At 38.8% G+C, this 16113-nt stretch overlaps 4 protein-coding genes across 7 annotated transcripts in view; all 4 read left to right on the top strand.

Moving 5' to 3' along the window:
- Window positions 1–16113, top strand: part of LOC122841404 (angiomotin-like 2a) — a 32816-nt gene that overhangs the window by 12402 nt on the left and 4301 nt on the right. For 2 of the 4 annotated variants that reach the window (XM_044134686.1, XM_044134685.1), the window contains 4 exons: window positions 12741–13537; window positions 14041–14209; window positions 15499–15643; window positions 15732–15821. In XM_044134686.1, coding sequence (XP_043990621.1) covers window positions 12828–13537; window positions 14041–14209; window positions 15499–15643; window positions 15732–15821 — 1114 coding nt within the window. In that variant the 5' untranslated portion in view covers window positions 12741–12827. Of the gene's footprint in view, window positions 1–12170; window positions 12328–12740; window positions 13538–14040; window positions 14210–15498; window positions 15644–15731; window positions 15822–16113 lie in introns of those variants that run through there. The other 2 variants (XM_044134688.1, XM_044134684.1) reach the window with 2 other exon arrangements.
- Window positions 1600–7238, top strand: LOC122841405. The gene is made up of 13 exons (XM_044134689.1): window positions 1600–1632; window positions 1889–1984; window positions 2105–2194; window positions 2773–2844; window positions 3016–3105; window positions 3685–3756; window positions 3928–4017; window positions 4598–4669; window positions 4841–4930; window positions 5510–5581; window positions 5753–5842; window positions 6423–6494; window positions 7078–7238. The coding sequence occupies exons 2-13, from the start codon at window positions 1901–1903 to the stop codon at window positions 7198–7200; spliced, it is 1017 nt and encodes a 338-aa protein (XP_043990624.1). The 5' UTR covers window positions 1600–1632; window positions 1889–1900; the 3' UTR covers window positions 7201–7238.
- On the top strand, window positions 7600–9689 carry LOC122841374. Its single transcript, XM_044134646.1, has 3 exons — window positions 7600–7622; window positions 7700–9499; window positions 9639–9689. Exons 2-3 carry the CDS (start codon window positions 7775–7777, stop codon window positions 9687–9689), a joined length of 1776 nt encoding a protein of 591 aa, XP_043990581.1. The 5' UTR covers window positions 7600–7622; window positions 7700–7774.
- On the top strand, window positions 9443–11326 carry LOC122841406 (flocculation protein FLO11-like). The gene is made up of 4 exons (XM_044134690.1): window positions 9443–9763; window positions 10002–10193; window positions 10268–10315; window positions 11049–11326. Exons 1-4 carry the CDS (start codon window positions 9703–9705, stop codon window positions 11291–11293), a joined length of 546 nt encoding a protein of 181 aa, XP_043990625.1. The 5' UTR covers window positions 9443–9702; the 3' UTR covers window positions 11294–11326.

Genomic DNA, 16113 nt, shown 5'->3' with positions numbered 1-16113 from the left:
AAGTAAGACACTAGCTTGGCTAGGAGAGCTAGCCTCCTAGCAAGTCACAGCTGTTTGACAAATTGACGATATTTGGGGTAGGTGGTACCTGTGTGGTACCTACCCCAAACAGGTACCACCTAGCTTTTGGTGATAAAAGCTGGGTGATGAACTGTAAGGTTTTCATAATTATATTTAACAATATTGGCAAACTGCTTGCTTTATGTTAGCTAATTGCACCATTGTGACACTTGTTAAGCTCGTTAAGCTTGATTACAAGCAGGAGATTAATAAAAACTAAACTCAGAAGTTTCTGTGAAACTTGTTTATCTTTTGGAAAAACACCAAAGGTTGAAAGTTTTAATAATTGGCTGCAATAGGACTGGTGCACCAATGACTTTAAAGCTGTGTACTGTAATCACTTACATGACTTAAATGCTGAAAGTGTAAACCTAGAGTCCTCAAATTTAGGCAAATATCGATGTCCTTCAACTTTTAAATGTGCATTTGTACCTGAATCAATTAGCTGAATAACCTCCTCAAATACAGTCAAATTCTCCAGATTTCTGACCTCATTATTTGACTTAGGTGTGTTGAAGCAGAGATGCATCTAAAAGTTGGAGGAGACTGTCCCTGGAAGACTGATTAAAACTGTTTAATTAAAGATCAATAGGACTTATCTAACAAAAGTCATTTGTGCAACAAACTACCCCTTTTCCTTAAAGTATGGCTCAAATGTTCTTGTAAGGCTGTACTACTGGCTGAACATCAATATATTGAACACTGATCATTGTATGAACTATTTGTAGATGGTAATGCACTTTTTAAAATCAGTGATTAAATAAATTATAGTGTTGGTGTTTTATCTGAGCTGTGTCTTGCATGCAAAACATGTTTCCATATTTATAATTAAACTTTTAGCTTTAAAGCTTGTAGGAGTTACAAAGAGGCTTGTAATTCCTTCTTTGACTGTATTAACTTTTCATACATGCCAGTAAAACATGCAGAGGCGAAGACGAATAAATCCAAAGGAAGATGCCAAATATTATATTGATACCAAAACAGACAAAGTGGGACTTGATGTCAAGTACATCAATGCCTTTAAAGGTATGGGAATTTTTTTGGAGTGGTTTTAATTACAATCAAGCTTTTGTACATTTACACATTTCTACTATTATTTTGCTTTCTTCTTTAGGTCGTGGTATCTTTGCCACAACCTCTTTTCAGAAAGGGGACTTTCTGTGTGAGTATCAAGGTGAACTGATCAGTAAAGAGGAATGTGAGAGGAGACAGAAAGTTTACCATGACAAGCTTAAAGTGTTCTTGTTTGAATTCTACTTTAATGGAAAACTCTGGTGGTGAGTATGTTTGTATCAGAAGTCTAATTAGAACTAAATGGCATCTATATTATATATAAATGAATATTTTAATATTTAAAGTTAAATGTTATGTATTTGCAGTGTTGATGCAGCAAAAGAAGATTGCTCTCTTGGAAGGCTTATAAATGATGACAATATCAGCCCAAATGCCAAAATGAAGTATCTGACCGTGCAACAGAAGCCACATTTGTGTTTATTTGCAACTCGAGATATCAATCAGGGAGAAGAGATTACATACAATTATGGGGACTCAGACTGGCCATGGCGACTCAAGGTACTAAAAAAATAAAAATTGACAATGTTTATTTAAGAAATGCACTAATAATGAAGATTTACAACCTGAACCTTCTTTTACCATTCTTTTCACAACAATAGATGGCTGACTGTACAAGTCATTACTGGGCAAATTAACCAGTTGCCCACAAATGTATAACAAATAATTACAGTATCATAGTATTTACAGTAGTATTTTATGTATTCTCAAAACATTGTAACATCTACCTTATATTTTTATTATTTAAATTCAACAGAACTCAAGTGGGATGTCTTCAACTGGGCAAGATGTTGAGGTGCCATCCACATCACAGTTGGTTTCATACTATGGAATGGTATCAAGCAAAGACCAGGTGTGGGCAAATGATATTATTGAAAGTTTTAATAAGACAAAATCTGAATATAAGTGAGAGTTTCTCTGTGAATTAGTCAAGGGCAGTATGGTGTTGACTTGTATTTATTTTCTGTTTCAGATCAGAGCTAAAAATGACCAGGATCAGATGTCAACCAATGTCCCAAATGAGACAGATCCAGTCCTGGATTCACTCCCCATCAATTCAGAGGTATTTTATTTTTAAGGTGCAGCTAAATGATGTCAGTCAGCCAACCTGTTCAACTTCAGTGTGTCTGTGTGTGGACCTGAATGCCATGTGGTTTATCTGGACATTGGTTTGTCAGGACAGTCTCATGTCATGGTTTTCAGTTGTAAGCTCAGTGTGTGTATGTGTGTGTTTCATGGTCACCTGCACCAATGTGATATAGGAGGACCATATTGTATATGAGGACCTTGCGTTATTGAATTGATAAAAATATATGTTTTGATTCTTGTGACCTTATAAATATTGGTTTGAACTCTCATAAATGTTAACTTGGCATCACAGAATATATAGGGAAATTAAATATTGAAATTTCATTTAGGTTACAGAAAATATATTACGTTTGGTGATTTTAATCTAACAGAATCAGACTTCAATTTGGTCAGTGCTGGTGAAACTCTAATAGTCATCTTGTTTCGTGGCGTTTGTCTTGCAGACTGTTTCCAGAATTCAAAACACTTGGGTTAACCACCAAATTACTTTGTTTGCTACATCAGAAAATCTTCTGTGGGGATAAAACAATCAATCTTTCTTCTTTTTCACAGGAATTGGAAGAAGAAAGGTCCCAAAGTCCTGACTGTATTCATACAACTTCCACAGCTGGCAACACAGAACAGGTACAGAGTTTGGGTTTTCATTTTGAATTTACCAAACATTTTGGCTGGATTTAAAACTAGTTTCCTTCCACGGGTGTTGGCTGTCATAGAATGCAAACATTTAAGTGAAGATATCTCTGTGAATTAGTCAAGGGAAGTATGTTGTTGACTTGTATTTATTTTCTGTTTCAGATCAGAGCTGAAAATGACCAGGATCAGATGACAACCAATGTCCCAAACAAGACAGATCCAGTCCTGGATTCACTGCCCATCACTTCAGAGGTATTTTATTTTTAAGGTGCAGCTAAATGATGTCAGTCAGCCAATTTGTTCAACTTCAGTGTGTCTGTGTGTGGACCTGAATGCCATGTGGTTTATCTGGACATTGGTTTGTAAGGACGGTCTCATGTCATGGTTTTCAGTTTGTAAGCTCAGTGTGTGTATGTGTGTGTTTCATGGTCACCTGCAGCAATGTGATATAGGAGGACCATATTGTATATGGGGACCTTGCGTAATTGAATTGATAAAAACATATGTTTTTGTTCTTGTGACCTTATGAATATTAGTATGATCTCTGATAAATGTTAACTTGGCATCAGAGAATATATAGGGAAATTTAATATTGAAATTTCATTTAGGTTACAGAAAATATATTACGTTTGGTGATTTTAATCTAACAGAATTAGACTTCAATTTGGTCAGTGCTGGTGAAACTCTAATAGTCATCTTGTTTCGTGGCGTTTGTCTTGCAGACTGTTTCCAGAATTCAAAACACTTGGGTTAACCACCAAATTACTTTGTTTGCTACATCAGAAAATCTTCTGTGGGGATAAAACAATCAATCTTTCTTCTTTTTCACAGGAATTGGAAGAAGAAAGGTCCCAAAGTCCTGACTGTATTCATACAACTTCTACAGCTGGCAACACAGAACAGGTACAGAGTTTGGGTTTTCATTTTGAATTTACCAAACATTTTGGCTGGATTTAAAACTAATTTCCTTCCATGGGTGTTGGCTGTCATAGAATGCAAACATTTAAGTGAAGATATCTCTTTGAATTAGTTAAGGGTAGTATGGTGTTGACTTGTATTTATTTTCTGTTTCAGATCAGAGCTGAAAATGACCAGGATCAGATGACAACCAATGTCTCAAATGAGACAGATCCAGTACTGGATTCACTGCCCATCACTTCAGAGGTATTTTAGTTTTAAGGTGCAGCTAAATGATGTCAGTCAGCCAACCTGTTCAACTTCAGTGTGTCTGTGTGTGGACCTGAATGCCATGTGGTTTATCTGGACATTGGTTTGTCAGGACAGTCTCATGTCATGGTTTTCAGTTTGTAAGCTCAGTGTGTGTATGTGTGTGTTTCATGGTCACCAGCACCAATGTGATATAGGAGGACCATATTGTATATGAGGACCTTGCGTTATTGAATTGATAAAAATATATGTTTTGGTTCTTGTGATCTTATGAATATTAGTATGACCCCTGATAAATTTAAACGTGACATCAAGGAATATATTGGGAGAGTAAATATTGAAATTTCTTTGAGGTTACAGAAAATATATTTTGTTTTGGTGATTTTAATCTAACAGAATCAGATTTCAATTTGGTCAGTGCTGGTAAAACTCTAATAGTCATCTTGTTTCTTAGTGTTTGTCTTGCAGACTGTTTCCAGAATTCAAAACACTTGGGTTAACCACCAAGTTATTTTGTTTGCTACATCAGAAAATCCTTTGTGGTGATAAAACAATTAATCTTTCTTCTTTTTCACAGGAATTGGAAGAAGAAATGTTCCAAAGTCCTGACTGTACTCATACAACTTCTACAGCTGGCAACACAGAAAAGGTAGAGAGTTTGGGTTTTCATTTTGAATTTACCAAACATTTTGGCTGGATTTAAAACTAGTTTCCTTCCACGGGTGTTGGCTGTCATTGAATGCAAACATTTAAGTGAAGATATCTCTGGGAATTAGTCAAGGGAAGTATGTTGTTGACTTGTATTTATTTTCTGTTTCAGATCAGAGCTGAAAATGACCAGGATCAGATGACAACCAATGTCCCAAACAAGACAGATCCAGTCCTGGATTCACTGCCCATCACTTCAGAGGTATTTTATTTTTAAGGTGCAGCTAAATGATGTCAGTCAGCCAATTTGTTCAACTTCAGTGTGTCTGTGTGTGGACCTGAATGCCATGTGGTTTATCTGGACATTGGTTTGTAAGGACGGTCTCATGTCATGGTTTTCAGTTTGTAAGCTCAGTGTGTGTATGTGTGTGTTTCATGGTCACCTGCAGCAATGTGATATAGGAGGACCATATTGCATATGGGGACCTTGCGTAATTGAATTGATAAAAACATATGTTTTGGTTCTGGTGACCTTATGAATATTAGTATGATCTCTGATAAATGTTAACTTGGCATCAGAGAATATATAGGGAAATTTAATATTGAAATTTCATTTAGGTTACAGAAAATATATTACGTTTGGTGATTTTAATCTAACAGAATCAGACTTCAATTTGGTCAGTGCTGGTGAAACTCTAATAGTCATCTTGTTTCATGGCGTTTGTCTTGCAGACTGTTTCCAGAATTCAAAACACTTGGGTTAACGACCAAATTACTTTGTTTGCTACATCAGAAAATCTTCTGTGTGGATAAAACAATCAATCTTTCTTCTTTTTCACAGGAATTGGAAGAAGAAAGGTCCCAAAGTCCTGACTGTATTCATACAACTTCCACAGCTGGCAACACAGAACAGGTACAGAGTTTGGGTTTTCATTTTGAATTTACCAAACATTTTGGCTGGATTTAAAACTAGTTTCCTTCCATGGGTGTTGGCTGTCATAGAATGCAAACATTTAAGTGAAGATATCTCTTTGAATTAGTTAAGGGTAGTATGGTGTTGACTTGTATTTATTTTCTGTTTCAGATCAGAGCTGAAAATGACCAGGATGAGATGACAACCAATGTCTCAAATGAGACAGATCCAGTACTGGATTCACTGCCCATCACTTCAGAGGTATTTTATTTTTAAGGTGCAGCTAAATGATGTCAGTCAGCCAACCTGTTCAACTTCAGTGTGTCTGTGTGTGGACCTGAATGCCATGTGGTTTATCTGGACATTGGTTTGTCAGGACAGTCTCATGTCATGGTTTTCAGTTTGTAAGCTCAGTGTGTGTATGTGTGTGTTTCATGGTCACCTGCACCAATGTGATATAGGAGGACCATATTGTATATGAGGACCTTGCGTTATTGAATTGATAAAAATATATGTTTTGATTCTTGTGACTTTATGAATATTAGTATGACCTCTGATAAATGTAAACTTGGCATCAGAGAATATATTGGGAGAGTAAATATTGAAATTTCTTTTAGGTTACAGAAAATATATTTTGTTTTGTTCATTTCAATCTATTAGAATCAGACTTCAATTTGGTCAGTGCTGGTAAAACTCTAATAGTCATCTTGTTTCTTAGCGTTTGTCTTGCAGACTGTTTCCAAAATTCAAAACACATGGGTTAACCACCAAATTATTTTGTTTGCTACATCAGAAAATCTTTTGTGGGGATAAAACAATTAATCTTTCTTCTTTTTCACAGGAATTGAAAGAAGAAATGTCCCAAAGACCTTACTGTACTCCTACAACTTCTACAGCTGGCAACACAGAACAGGTAGAGAGTTTGGGTTTTCATTTTGAATGTACCAAACGTTTTTGGCTGGATTTAAAACTAGTTTCCTTCCATGGGTGTTGGCTCTCATAGAATGCAAACATTTAAGTGAGAGTATCTCTGTGAATAAGTTGATCATATAGTGTATGGGAAGTTTGCGTTATTGAATTGATAAAAACATGTGGGTTGGTTCTAGTGAGGTTGAGAATATTGGTTTGACTTCTGGTAAATGTTGACTTGGTGCCACAGAGTATAATATCAGGGAACATTTTTAAATGTTGTCAAAGTTAAATATATATAAATTTTGTCTTCCCTTGTAATTTATCTACATCTTGATCATGCAATATTTTTAATTCAACAATTTAACAATTTGCAGGAAAAGTTGTTTTTATGACTTTAACCCTCTTTAAATATTTTTCTCATTCATTATCCAATAAAGAGTAGAATATACTTGTTGATCCCCAAGGGGAAATTGCTTATTCATTGAAAAGCTACTTCATCTGAGTTAATTTATATCAAAAATACAATATATATATATATATGTGTGTGTGTGTGTGTTTAAATGTGTTTAATGTGTTCTTTGTAGTGTCAAAAACATCACCTGATGTGCACAACAGTATCCTCTTTGGAGAAGTGTACTCAGTGTTTTGGACCTTGTTCTTCATTCAAGTGGGTTGGTTACCAGTGCAAAGGTAAGATATTTTATTAATTTGTACCATGAATTAATTAATTTTAATAGGATGTATGTCTTTGTTGAACTGTCCACCATGAACAAATTACAGTTTCAGAATTGAGCATATAGATTTCAATACAATGAAATTTATGTCATCATAGTGACTTTCAAAGCAGTGGAAGTTTTCAAAGTACCTTAAAGCTTTTACCCTTGATCTTTATTTAAAACAGAACATAAAATTTTATCGAGAAAGTTCAATTTTGCACTTTCGAAAAAAAAATTGTTAATCCACATATAACTTTTCCATCTGATCTTAAAGTAAGGTGTAGTGGTTTATTTGAGATTTTGGATTTTGTTTGTCTTTTGTGGGTTTTTTACATTTAAATTTTTTTCACAGGTTGTTCAAAAATCTGGCATTCATACTGCCTTAAAAAATTACAAAGGATGACGGATCTCAGGTGAATAGCCACATTTCTTTTCAGCTTTGCCTTCTAAATCTCCATTATAACCTAAACTCTATTTCCCACAATTTCAGGGAAAAGAACTTTTTAAGTATTCGATACCTGACTCCTTATCAGATAACAACACGTCACCTTCCAAACAATGTGAAATGTCAGATGAGGACCATGCATCTGATATTGACTACATACCAAATTCAGAATCTGCAGAAACTGATGAAGACTCAGACGTTAGCATTCCCCTTCAGCCCATCAAGTCTAAAGTTGGACAAATTCAAAGAAACCCAACAATACCCGATCTCACTTCATTTTTGCCAGACTCAAGTTCCGTGGTTGAGCCTTGCACATCAAATTACTGGCCTCCTTTTCACACAGATGATATGGGTGATGGCACATTCGAAACATTCAGCCCAGCCAAGTCTACCAAAGACTCAAATGATAAACCAAAATGTCAAAAGGAGCCTCACAAACAGGAATCCTCACAGCATACTATGAGTGCCAAGAACTACTGCTTTGTGTGTGGTAGGCCACAGAGCAAAATTTCACGCCATTTAAAAACCCACAAGACACATGCTGAAATTGCTTATGCCTTTTCCCTTCCGGAAGACTCAAAAGAGCGCAAGGTTCTTCTAGAAAAAATGAGAAACAAGGGGAACTTCAAACATAACTGTGAGGTTTTACAAAGTGGGAATGGATCGTTGAAAGTTAAGAGAAAGCCGAAAGGAAAGATTGGAACGTTTATACATTGTATGTACTGCCAAGGGATGTACATTCGAAAGGAACTGTGGAGACATGTCCAAAGATGCCCCTGTAAGCCAGAAAATGAAGATTTGAACCAAAGACATGGGAGAACCAAAGTACTGGGTTTTGCTATGGCTCAAGAGTCTGCATTCTGTCAGGAGATTTCAAGTGGGGTTTGGAAGCTCCTTGGTCCCATGAAGCAGGATGATGTAGCCACAGTTGTGAGAAATGACCTGACCATTATTCAGTTGGCCCAGTCTCTCTACAACAGACATGGACAAGACCCTACTAAGTACGAGTACATCCGACAGAAGCTCCGTGAAATTGGACGTCTGTTAATATGTCTACGGTCTGAATTCTCTGTACATAACTTGGAGGAAGCTGTGAAACCTGCTAACTTCCAAAGAGTTGTCCAGGCAGTAAAGATTGTCTGTGGTTTTGATGAAGAAAAGCATTCATACCAAACACCAAGTCTTGCACTAAAACTGGGACATACACTTCAGAAAATCAGTGACATTATCCATTGCCGAGCACTCATGGCAGAAGATGAAGAACTGATTAAGTCAACAGACACTTTCAAAAAGCTGTATACATCCAAGTGGTCTGAGTTAGTGTCACATACTGCCTTGAACACTCTGAGTCATGCCAAATATAATAAGCCATTAACCTTACCATTCACAGAAGATGTTCAGAGTCTTCATAGGTATCTTAAGGAATCTGGAGAAAATGCATTTTCTATCTTGAAAGATGAGGTCAGCCCCCAGAATTATGCCAAACTTGCAAAAGTTACTCTTGCACAGGTCATTGTGTTCAATCGAAGACGAGCTGGAGAAGTCTCAAAGATGCATCTCAGAGGTTTCCAGCAGAGAGATGACTCAAAGCTCCATGAAGATGTTGCTGCTGGATTGTCCAAGGTTGAAAAAAAGCTCTGTAGCTACTTTAGTCGTGTTGAAATAATTGGGAAAAGAGGTCGAAAAGTTGCAGTTCTCCTTTCTCCTGATGTGGTGGATGCTCTGACTCTGCTGGTCAGCAAAAGAGAGCAATGTGGTGTTTGCTCCACAAACATCTTTTTGCTCGACCAAGATCTCAAAGTCACTACAGAGGCCAAGACTGTTTGCGTGTTTATGGAAGCCAATGTGGGGCGAAGCATCCAGAGTTCCTCAGGTCCACACAACTCAGGAAGCATGTTGCCACATTGTCACAAGTCCTTAACCTCAAAAATAATGAAATTGACCAGGTGGCTGACTTCCTGGGACATGATATTCGTGTCCACAGGGAATTTTATCGCTTACCTGTGCCAACAACACAACTGGCAAAGATTTCTAAGCTCCTTTTGTCCATGGAGAAAGGACACGTATCTACCCTGCAAGGAAAATCCCTTGATGACATCGAAATTGAAGGTTATTGCTGATTTTTTTTTTCCGTGATCTTATTTCCATTAGTAGGACTTGTCTGACATCACCAACATTTGTAAAACTGGTGGATTTAAATAAATGATTATTATTGGAAAAACACTAGTGATTCTCTGTTAGAAAATACTACTAAATACAAAATGTGTTTTAAGCCTCATTCTGGTAGTGCTTAGATATCATTTTATGTATGGCATTCAGTCAGTTGTATTCTAATAATGCCTTTCAGATGAAATAGAACTAAGTGAGGATGAAGAAAAAGAAGATTTAAGTGATTTGGATGACTGTGATTCTGAGGAACCTGAGGAACCTGTTGAACCTGAGGAACCTGTTGAACCTGTGGAACCTGTGGAACCTGAGGAACCTGTGGAACCTGAGGAATCTGTGGAACCTGACCAAAGCAAGAATATGGATGATTTGTGTATGTTACTTGATCTAAAGATGCTATAACCTTTTGTCTACCTGTTTTTTTTTAACTTTTGTTATTTGTCTTAGTGGGAGCAGTGTCATCGGCAGCAGAGGAAATTGTTCCTTCTGTTGAAGGCAAGTCATGTTTCCTTATGAGTTTGTGTTTTGATCCTAGCTACATTTAGTTAAAGCATATATCTACTGTGCTGATCATATTAACTAATTCATGCTTAAGGCCATGGGGTCTAGATGTCCTCAAACTATATGCCATTTGCTTGAGACATGTGCCAACCTAGTGAAGAGTGTTATGACCGGCTCTTTGAGCCATAACAAAGACAGGAAAACACGGAGTTCGACAATAAATAAGCTCTTTATTGAGCACGAGCTTGAAATAAAATTAAACTGAAGCAACTTATTTTTGTCCACATGCCTCCATTTGGGAGATTGCTTTTATTTATGCTTGGACATTTCTCATTGTCCTTCTTCTCCACTCAATTTCCAGTAATTTCACATATTTGAAGCATTGTATTCCAAATTTTTGTCCACTTTCTCAGTTAGTTGATTAGTAGAGAAACTAACAAACATGCTTGGCCAGCAGCCATCATGATACAACTGGCCACTAATAATGCTCTCTATACACAGCTTATAAACCCTCTATGCTCCCTATCTAGTAGAATGTTAAGGTTACTACAAATTTTGAGAGCCTTTTTCATTGATAGCTATCATGATGCTATTGCATATTAATTTCTTTACATTGTCTGGTTTCATTTCGCTGCAGGTTGTCAACTTGTGTAAAGGTAGTATGTTTTAAATATTTTGTTTTAATAAACTGTTTTAATAATTTTTCTCTTTACTGTTTTCCCTTCAGAGACCTCCTCTGTTGCACCCAGAAGACAACCAAAAAAACCATGGTCAAGTGCTGAGATTTCTGCTGTTATGAGGCATTTTAAAGCTCACATAGGTAAAGGAAAACTTGCCACTAAAAGTGAGTGCAATCATTGCAAGTTGGTGGAAGGTCCTGTGCTGGCTCAAAGAACAGCACAAAACATCAGGGACTTTGTGAGAAACCGTGGAATAACTGCTAAGAGGCAGGCACAAAAGAAAAGGCTCTAGATTTTATGTGAAGCAATTACTTGTTCAAAAGTGTTCTCATGCTACTAAAACAATTTTTTCATTGCCTATCAAATAATATTATCTGTAAAGTCCCATGACTTAAAGGCTGTTTAAATGTAGTTGTGTTGATAGGCAGAAAAATGTTTTTCTAATGCTGAGGCATTTTTCTATTGTCCAGCATAAAAATGATTGGAAAAGATGGCAGAATTTTAATTTAACATTCTTTTACTTATTTTTTTATACTCATAATACATGGCAACATTCTGTACCCTAAATCCCTTATTTTACTTCTCTGTATGTTTTGTTGAATCACTTAAATTGGACTTTTTTGTTTTGGTAATTTCAATTTCAGGCATACTTTTATTTTTTTAAAGAAAAATAATTGAATTATTTGGTCATATTTGCCTAATAAAATATGTTCTGTTAATGCTTTGTGCTGTCAGGTTGTGTATTTATGCTAATCAGCAGGTTTTTAAAAATGACGTAATTGTCCCTTTAAAGTCCTCACAATACTTTGTTTTGTTCTCATAAACCACCTTTTGCTGATGTCCTAATAAGCCACCATGATGTCAGATTGCTGTAAAAAAGGCTGTGTAGCTGCTATCTGAAGTCTAAAGGGCGCTAAATTTTTTTCAGATTTTTTGCAGTGTTTTAAACTACCTCCCATTGCTCTAGCTGCTTGGGAAAGGGTAGTCCATCTAAACCACCTTCGGGCCTGTTTGGCGAAAAAGGCAGGCTATACCCTATATACCTGTATAGGTGCGTATGCGTGTGTGTGTGTGTGTGCGCGCGCTTTTGTTACGCTTTTGATCCCCGAGGGACCTCGCGTTTCACATTCCTGGCATTCCGACCTCAGTCCCTTCTCGGTTACTTATTATCGCCGCCTACTCTCCATAATCATTTCACAGCGAGAGAAGAGCGCGGCAACATGAGGCACTTTCAACTCGACTAAAAACCTAACGGAAATATTGGAAATACTTTGGATTTTAATTCACTTCGAGCAGAGGGTTTTGTTACCATGAATGCGTGAGCTGGTAAGAGAAGCTTCTTTTTTTCTTTCTTTTTTTTAATCAGAACAAAAGTCGCATCTGGACGTTGATAAAGAAGCAACATCGTTGCTTCGAGTGAAAACGGTTGAGACTGAAGAAATGTGTTGAAATATTTACGTGTATTTATTTTTGTTTTAAGTTTGACATTTGCGCTTTAAGGCGGAACTATTTTACAACGCGGTTTTGTCCGCTTTTGCTTCCCCATGAGAAAGACATTTTTGGCGCATGAAGTTTTAGCCTGCCTTACAAAAAACTCACCACATCGCACAATTGTCGCTGTTTGAATGCTTTCTTGTGGCTACACAGTTTCTATTCTTTAACATAAATGTTTGGCTACTTTGTTATTGTTGTTTCTCTTATAGGTAGTTCTTTAATCTTCTATATGTTTCCCCTCTCAGGTTCACAGCTGACTGAAAACATTTCCACTTTAGACTCAAAGCATCTGTGCTGATCCTTTTGGAGAGAACCTTGTTTCACACTGTACCATGTCGTCCACTGAGGAGCCGTCTGGCACGGTCCTACACCGGCTCATCCAGGAGCAGCTCCGCTATGGAAACCCCACGGACACTCGCACCTTACTGGCCATCCAGCAGCAGGCCCTGCGTGGAGGCGGAGGCAGTGGAAGCAACAGTGGACCCAGCAGTGGGGGTGAAATGAGCAGGACCCCCAGATCTTCTCTAGAAAGCCTCACTCAAGAGGATCCGCTGCTTCCCCACCTCTCAGCGAGGCAAGAGCCGCAGGGCCAGGAGCACCAAGGCGACTACCATCACTCAGAAAGCGGCTTTCAGCTGCACGGGGAAAAGCTGCCAACCTATGAGCAGGCCAAAGCACATTCCCAGTACCTGTCCTCTCACTGGGCCCACACGCAGCTCCATGAGGGGCAGCTCGTGTTGCATGACGGATCCTTCCATGAAGAAGCAGAACTGTTGGAGCCAAAATGCAGCCACGTGCGTTCACTCAGCGAGCATCTCATGCAGATGTCTCTGGGGAGACGAGAAGCAGCAGCCAAAGCTGCGTCCATCAAAATCAGCTCCCACAGCTACCCAGAGCTCCCCTACTACAGCCCACAGTGCCTTCAGAGGATGGGGCAAAACGCAGACAAACGCAATCCACCCCCAGAATACAGCAGCCCCATGCAGGGTCAGGGTTTTATCCCTCACCAGGTCCAGGAACAAGTGCAAGCTCAGCCCCAAAGGTAGAGAAGAAGAACCTTGTTTTGCATCACTACATTTGTGTTTATGTGTGTTTTAGAGACTACTGTAGCATTGCGTCACATCATCGGTATTACATCTTAACCCGCCCAATACTTGCCTTTGTTTCACATGCGTAAACACATACTTATAAATATGAGTCACACTGCAGCCTGCATACGGAATTAGATTTCGAAATACTTTCAGAGGAGCAAGTCCTGCCCTCTAGATGTTTGTAATGTTTGGAATACAGCAGCAGCATAATCACAGATACTTAAGTAGTCTCTGGTATTCTGACTGACACTATGTCCCACTTTTACATTCCCACCAACCACTGGAGCCTTTCTGCTGTCTGATTAATAATAATAACATGGTTTTTAATTTTTCTTTCATTTAAACTAAGGATATTTTTTTCCCTCAAGTCTTGTATTTATTTGCTGCTAATTAAATCAGACCACAGGAAGGCAACTAGACCCATCTGATCACAAAACAACTTTTCTTTACGTAGATATGTCCAGTCTGAACATCCAGGAGAATTACCCAGCTACAACACATTCAACAGCCTGCCACCTGCTGGCTTGGAGGAACCTAACCAGGTGGAGCTCTTGATGATGGAGAATGAGAGACTCAGACAAGAGCTGGAAGCTCACAGGGAGAAAACTGGCCGCATTCAAAAGGTAAGAAGCTGACAATTCCCCTCAGAAATTCCTCAGAGTTGAAAGAGGAGATATTTTTCTATGTAGAAAAGAATACTAAAATCAAAAAAATGACATCTCAGTTTAAAGAAAATCACACATCAAAGGGCCACAAGGCTCCCAACCACCTGCTTTTGAAACAGAACTCCAGCGGTCAGTTGCCTCCCTGATATCCAAGATATCTGGAAAACTGCCGTTGCCATCGCCCCCTCCCTTGGACAAACTTTTGAGATCAGCAGCTGCTACCATTTCTTAATGCAGGGCCACAAACACAGGTCACAGCCGGGTCCTGTGTTTGCACACTTCTTTCATTGTGTAGTTGACACGCTGGAGGCCCATGTGTGAGTCTGCTTTATTTTCAGGCAAGCCATAGATTTCCAGGATAACATTGACCACGTCACACTGCACTCATTTAGCTGGGTAATAGGCTAGAGTGGTAGGCTGGGGTTTGAACAAAAAGTAGTAAAACAGAATCGACTGTTTCTCTTCTCATCCAATTGCCTTTTTTCCCATGCTCTTGCTTTTAAAAGGCTCTTTTCCCTCTGTTTTTTTATGATCTCACCAAACCTTTAATATCCTTGCTCGGCTTGCTTGAAACAGCCTCGGCGACACTCGACACCTCGGCCAAATCTTTGTAGAAATCAGCCCACTCTCTGCTAGAGTTATGTCACATGGCTTTTGCTGTGCCTCAGCCCTAAAGAATGAAAATTGCCAGTGCTGGAAAGTTTTCCCCGTCGGGCCGCAGCCCTGAGTAAACATGCCTGAGTGACTGCTGTAATGGTGGGTGTCTCTTTGCCATTTCCACAGCCCAGGCTCAGGCATGCACACCGTCCCTGCTGGCAGCTTTCCCAAAACCATGTCAGTCTTTCTTTATGCGTATTACCTTGCATGCTCCTGTGCACGCATGCATGCACACACACACACACACACCTGGAATTGCAGCTATCACCGCTCAGGAATGTAGATATAAATCAGACCAAGAGGGAGTGGTGCAGGCTTGATTTCCTTCTCAGAATCACAACACGCACACACGCGCGCGCGTGCATATCGGCGTACACTGTCATGCGCCGCTTCCTTAAAACTTGATTAAAAAATATACCTAGTTCCTACTTAAAGTGCACTTCTACCTGACCGCCCCCACATTGTCCTGTAAAGCAACGAAAAACATGAATTAACATTCCAGATCCTCTGGAGCTTACATTTTTGTAAGCTGGGCTAACCGAAAATGCCTCCTTTCTTTTTCTTTTTTTTTTCCCCCTCTCCTTTTTCAGCTGGAGCAGGAGATTCAGCGCATTTCCGAGGCTTACGAGACACTGATGCAGGGCAGCAGTAAGAGGGAAAACCTGGAGCAGACGCTGAGGAGGAGGCTGGTGGCTGAGATCAGGAGGCTGCAGGATTTCAACAGAGATCTCAGAGGTATGAAACACCCCACATCACACACAGAGAGGCAGGATGCGGCACCAGATGCTGTTGGAGCTAACTTCAAAATGTTACTGCGTCACAGAAAACCTGGAAAAAGCCAGGACCCATGTTGCAAAAGAAGTAGAGGTGGCTGACCACAACCAGAACATCATGTCCAAACTCCTTGAACAAAGTAAGTTTGCTACTTTGATTTACTTTTTTTTTTTCCCTATCGGCCAATACTGATGTTAATGTTGGTATATTGTGCATCCCCATTCAAGATTGAATGAATCATAAAATAATCTGCAATCAATTTAGGGTAGTAAAGTCCATGTGGGTAGTCTAGTTCTTCGGTGATACCAATGTCAAATAAAGCTCTGAAATGGCTCTTTTTATGTGTTTTTGCAATTAAAATAAAGAAATTTGAGAAATTTACAATTATCCCATTCAGGGTTTTTGTGCCTTGAATGGGTACAGAAGCCCAT

This window comes from Gambusia affinis, linkage group LG12 (genome assembly GCF_019740435.1).
Source record: "Gambusia affinis linkage group LG12, SWU_Gaff_1.0, whole genome shotgun sequence".
Taxonomy (NCBI): domain Eukaryota; kingdom Metazoa; phylum Chordata; class Actinopteri; order Cyprinodontiformes; family Poeciliidae; genus Gambusia; species Gambusia affinis.
The sequence above is the reverse complement of the archived record's forward strand: the minus strand, read 5'-3'. Positions and strand labels throughout refer to the sequence as shown.

What these genes read in the sequence shown, in the direction of transcription:
- LOC122841405 (XM_044134689.1), top strand. Translation starts at nt 1,901, where the DNA reads ATGTCTTCAACTGGGCAAGATGTTGAGGTGCCATCCACATCACAGTTG. An exon ending in CACTGCCCATCACTTCAGAG is followed by an intron (nt 5,843 to 6,422) that starts GTATTTTATTTT and finishes TCTTTTTCACAG; the next exon opens with GAATTGAAAGAAGAAATGTC. An exon ending in CAGCTGGCAACACAGAACAG is followed by an intron (nt 6,495 to 7,077) that starts GTAGAGAGTTTG and finishes TGTTCTTTGTAG; the next exon opens with TGTCAAAAACATCACCTGAT.
- LOC122841374 (XM_044134646.1), top strand. Translation starts at nt 7,775, where the DNA reads ATGTCAGATGAGGACCATGCATCTGATATTGACTACATACCAAATTCA. An exon ending in GCGTGTTTATGGAAGCCAAT is followed by an intron (nt 9,500 to 9,638) that starts GTGGGGCGAAGC and finishes TCGTGTCCACAG; the next exon opens with GGAATTTTATCGCTTACCTG.
- LOC122841406 (XM_044134690.1), top strand. Translation starts at nt 9,703, where the DNA reads ATGGAGAAAGGACACGTATCTACCCTGCAAGGAAAATCCCTTGATGAC. An exon ending in TGATGACATCGAAATTGAAG is followed by an intron (nt 9,764 to 10,001) that starts GTTATTGCTGAT and finishes AATGCCTTTCAG; the next exon opens with ATGAAATAGAACTAAGTGAG. An exon ending in AATTGTTCCTTCTGTTGAAG is followed by an intron (nt 10,316 to 11,048) that starts GCAAGTCATGTT and finishes TTTTCCCTTCAG; the next exon opens with AGACCTCCTCTGTTGCACCC.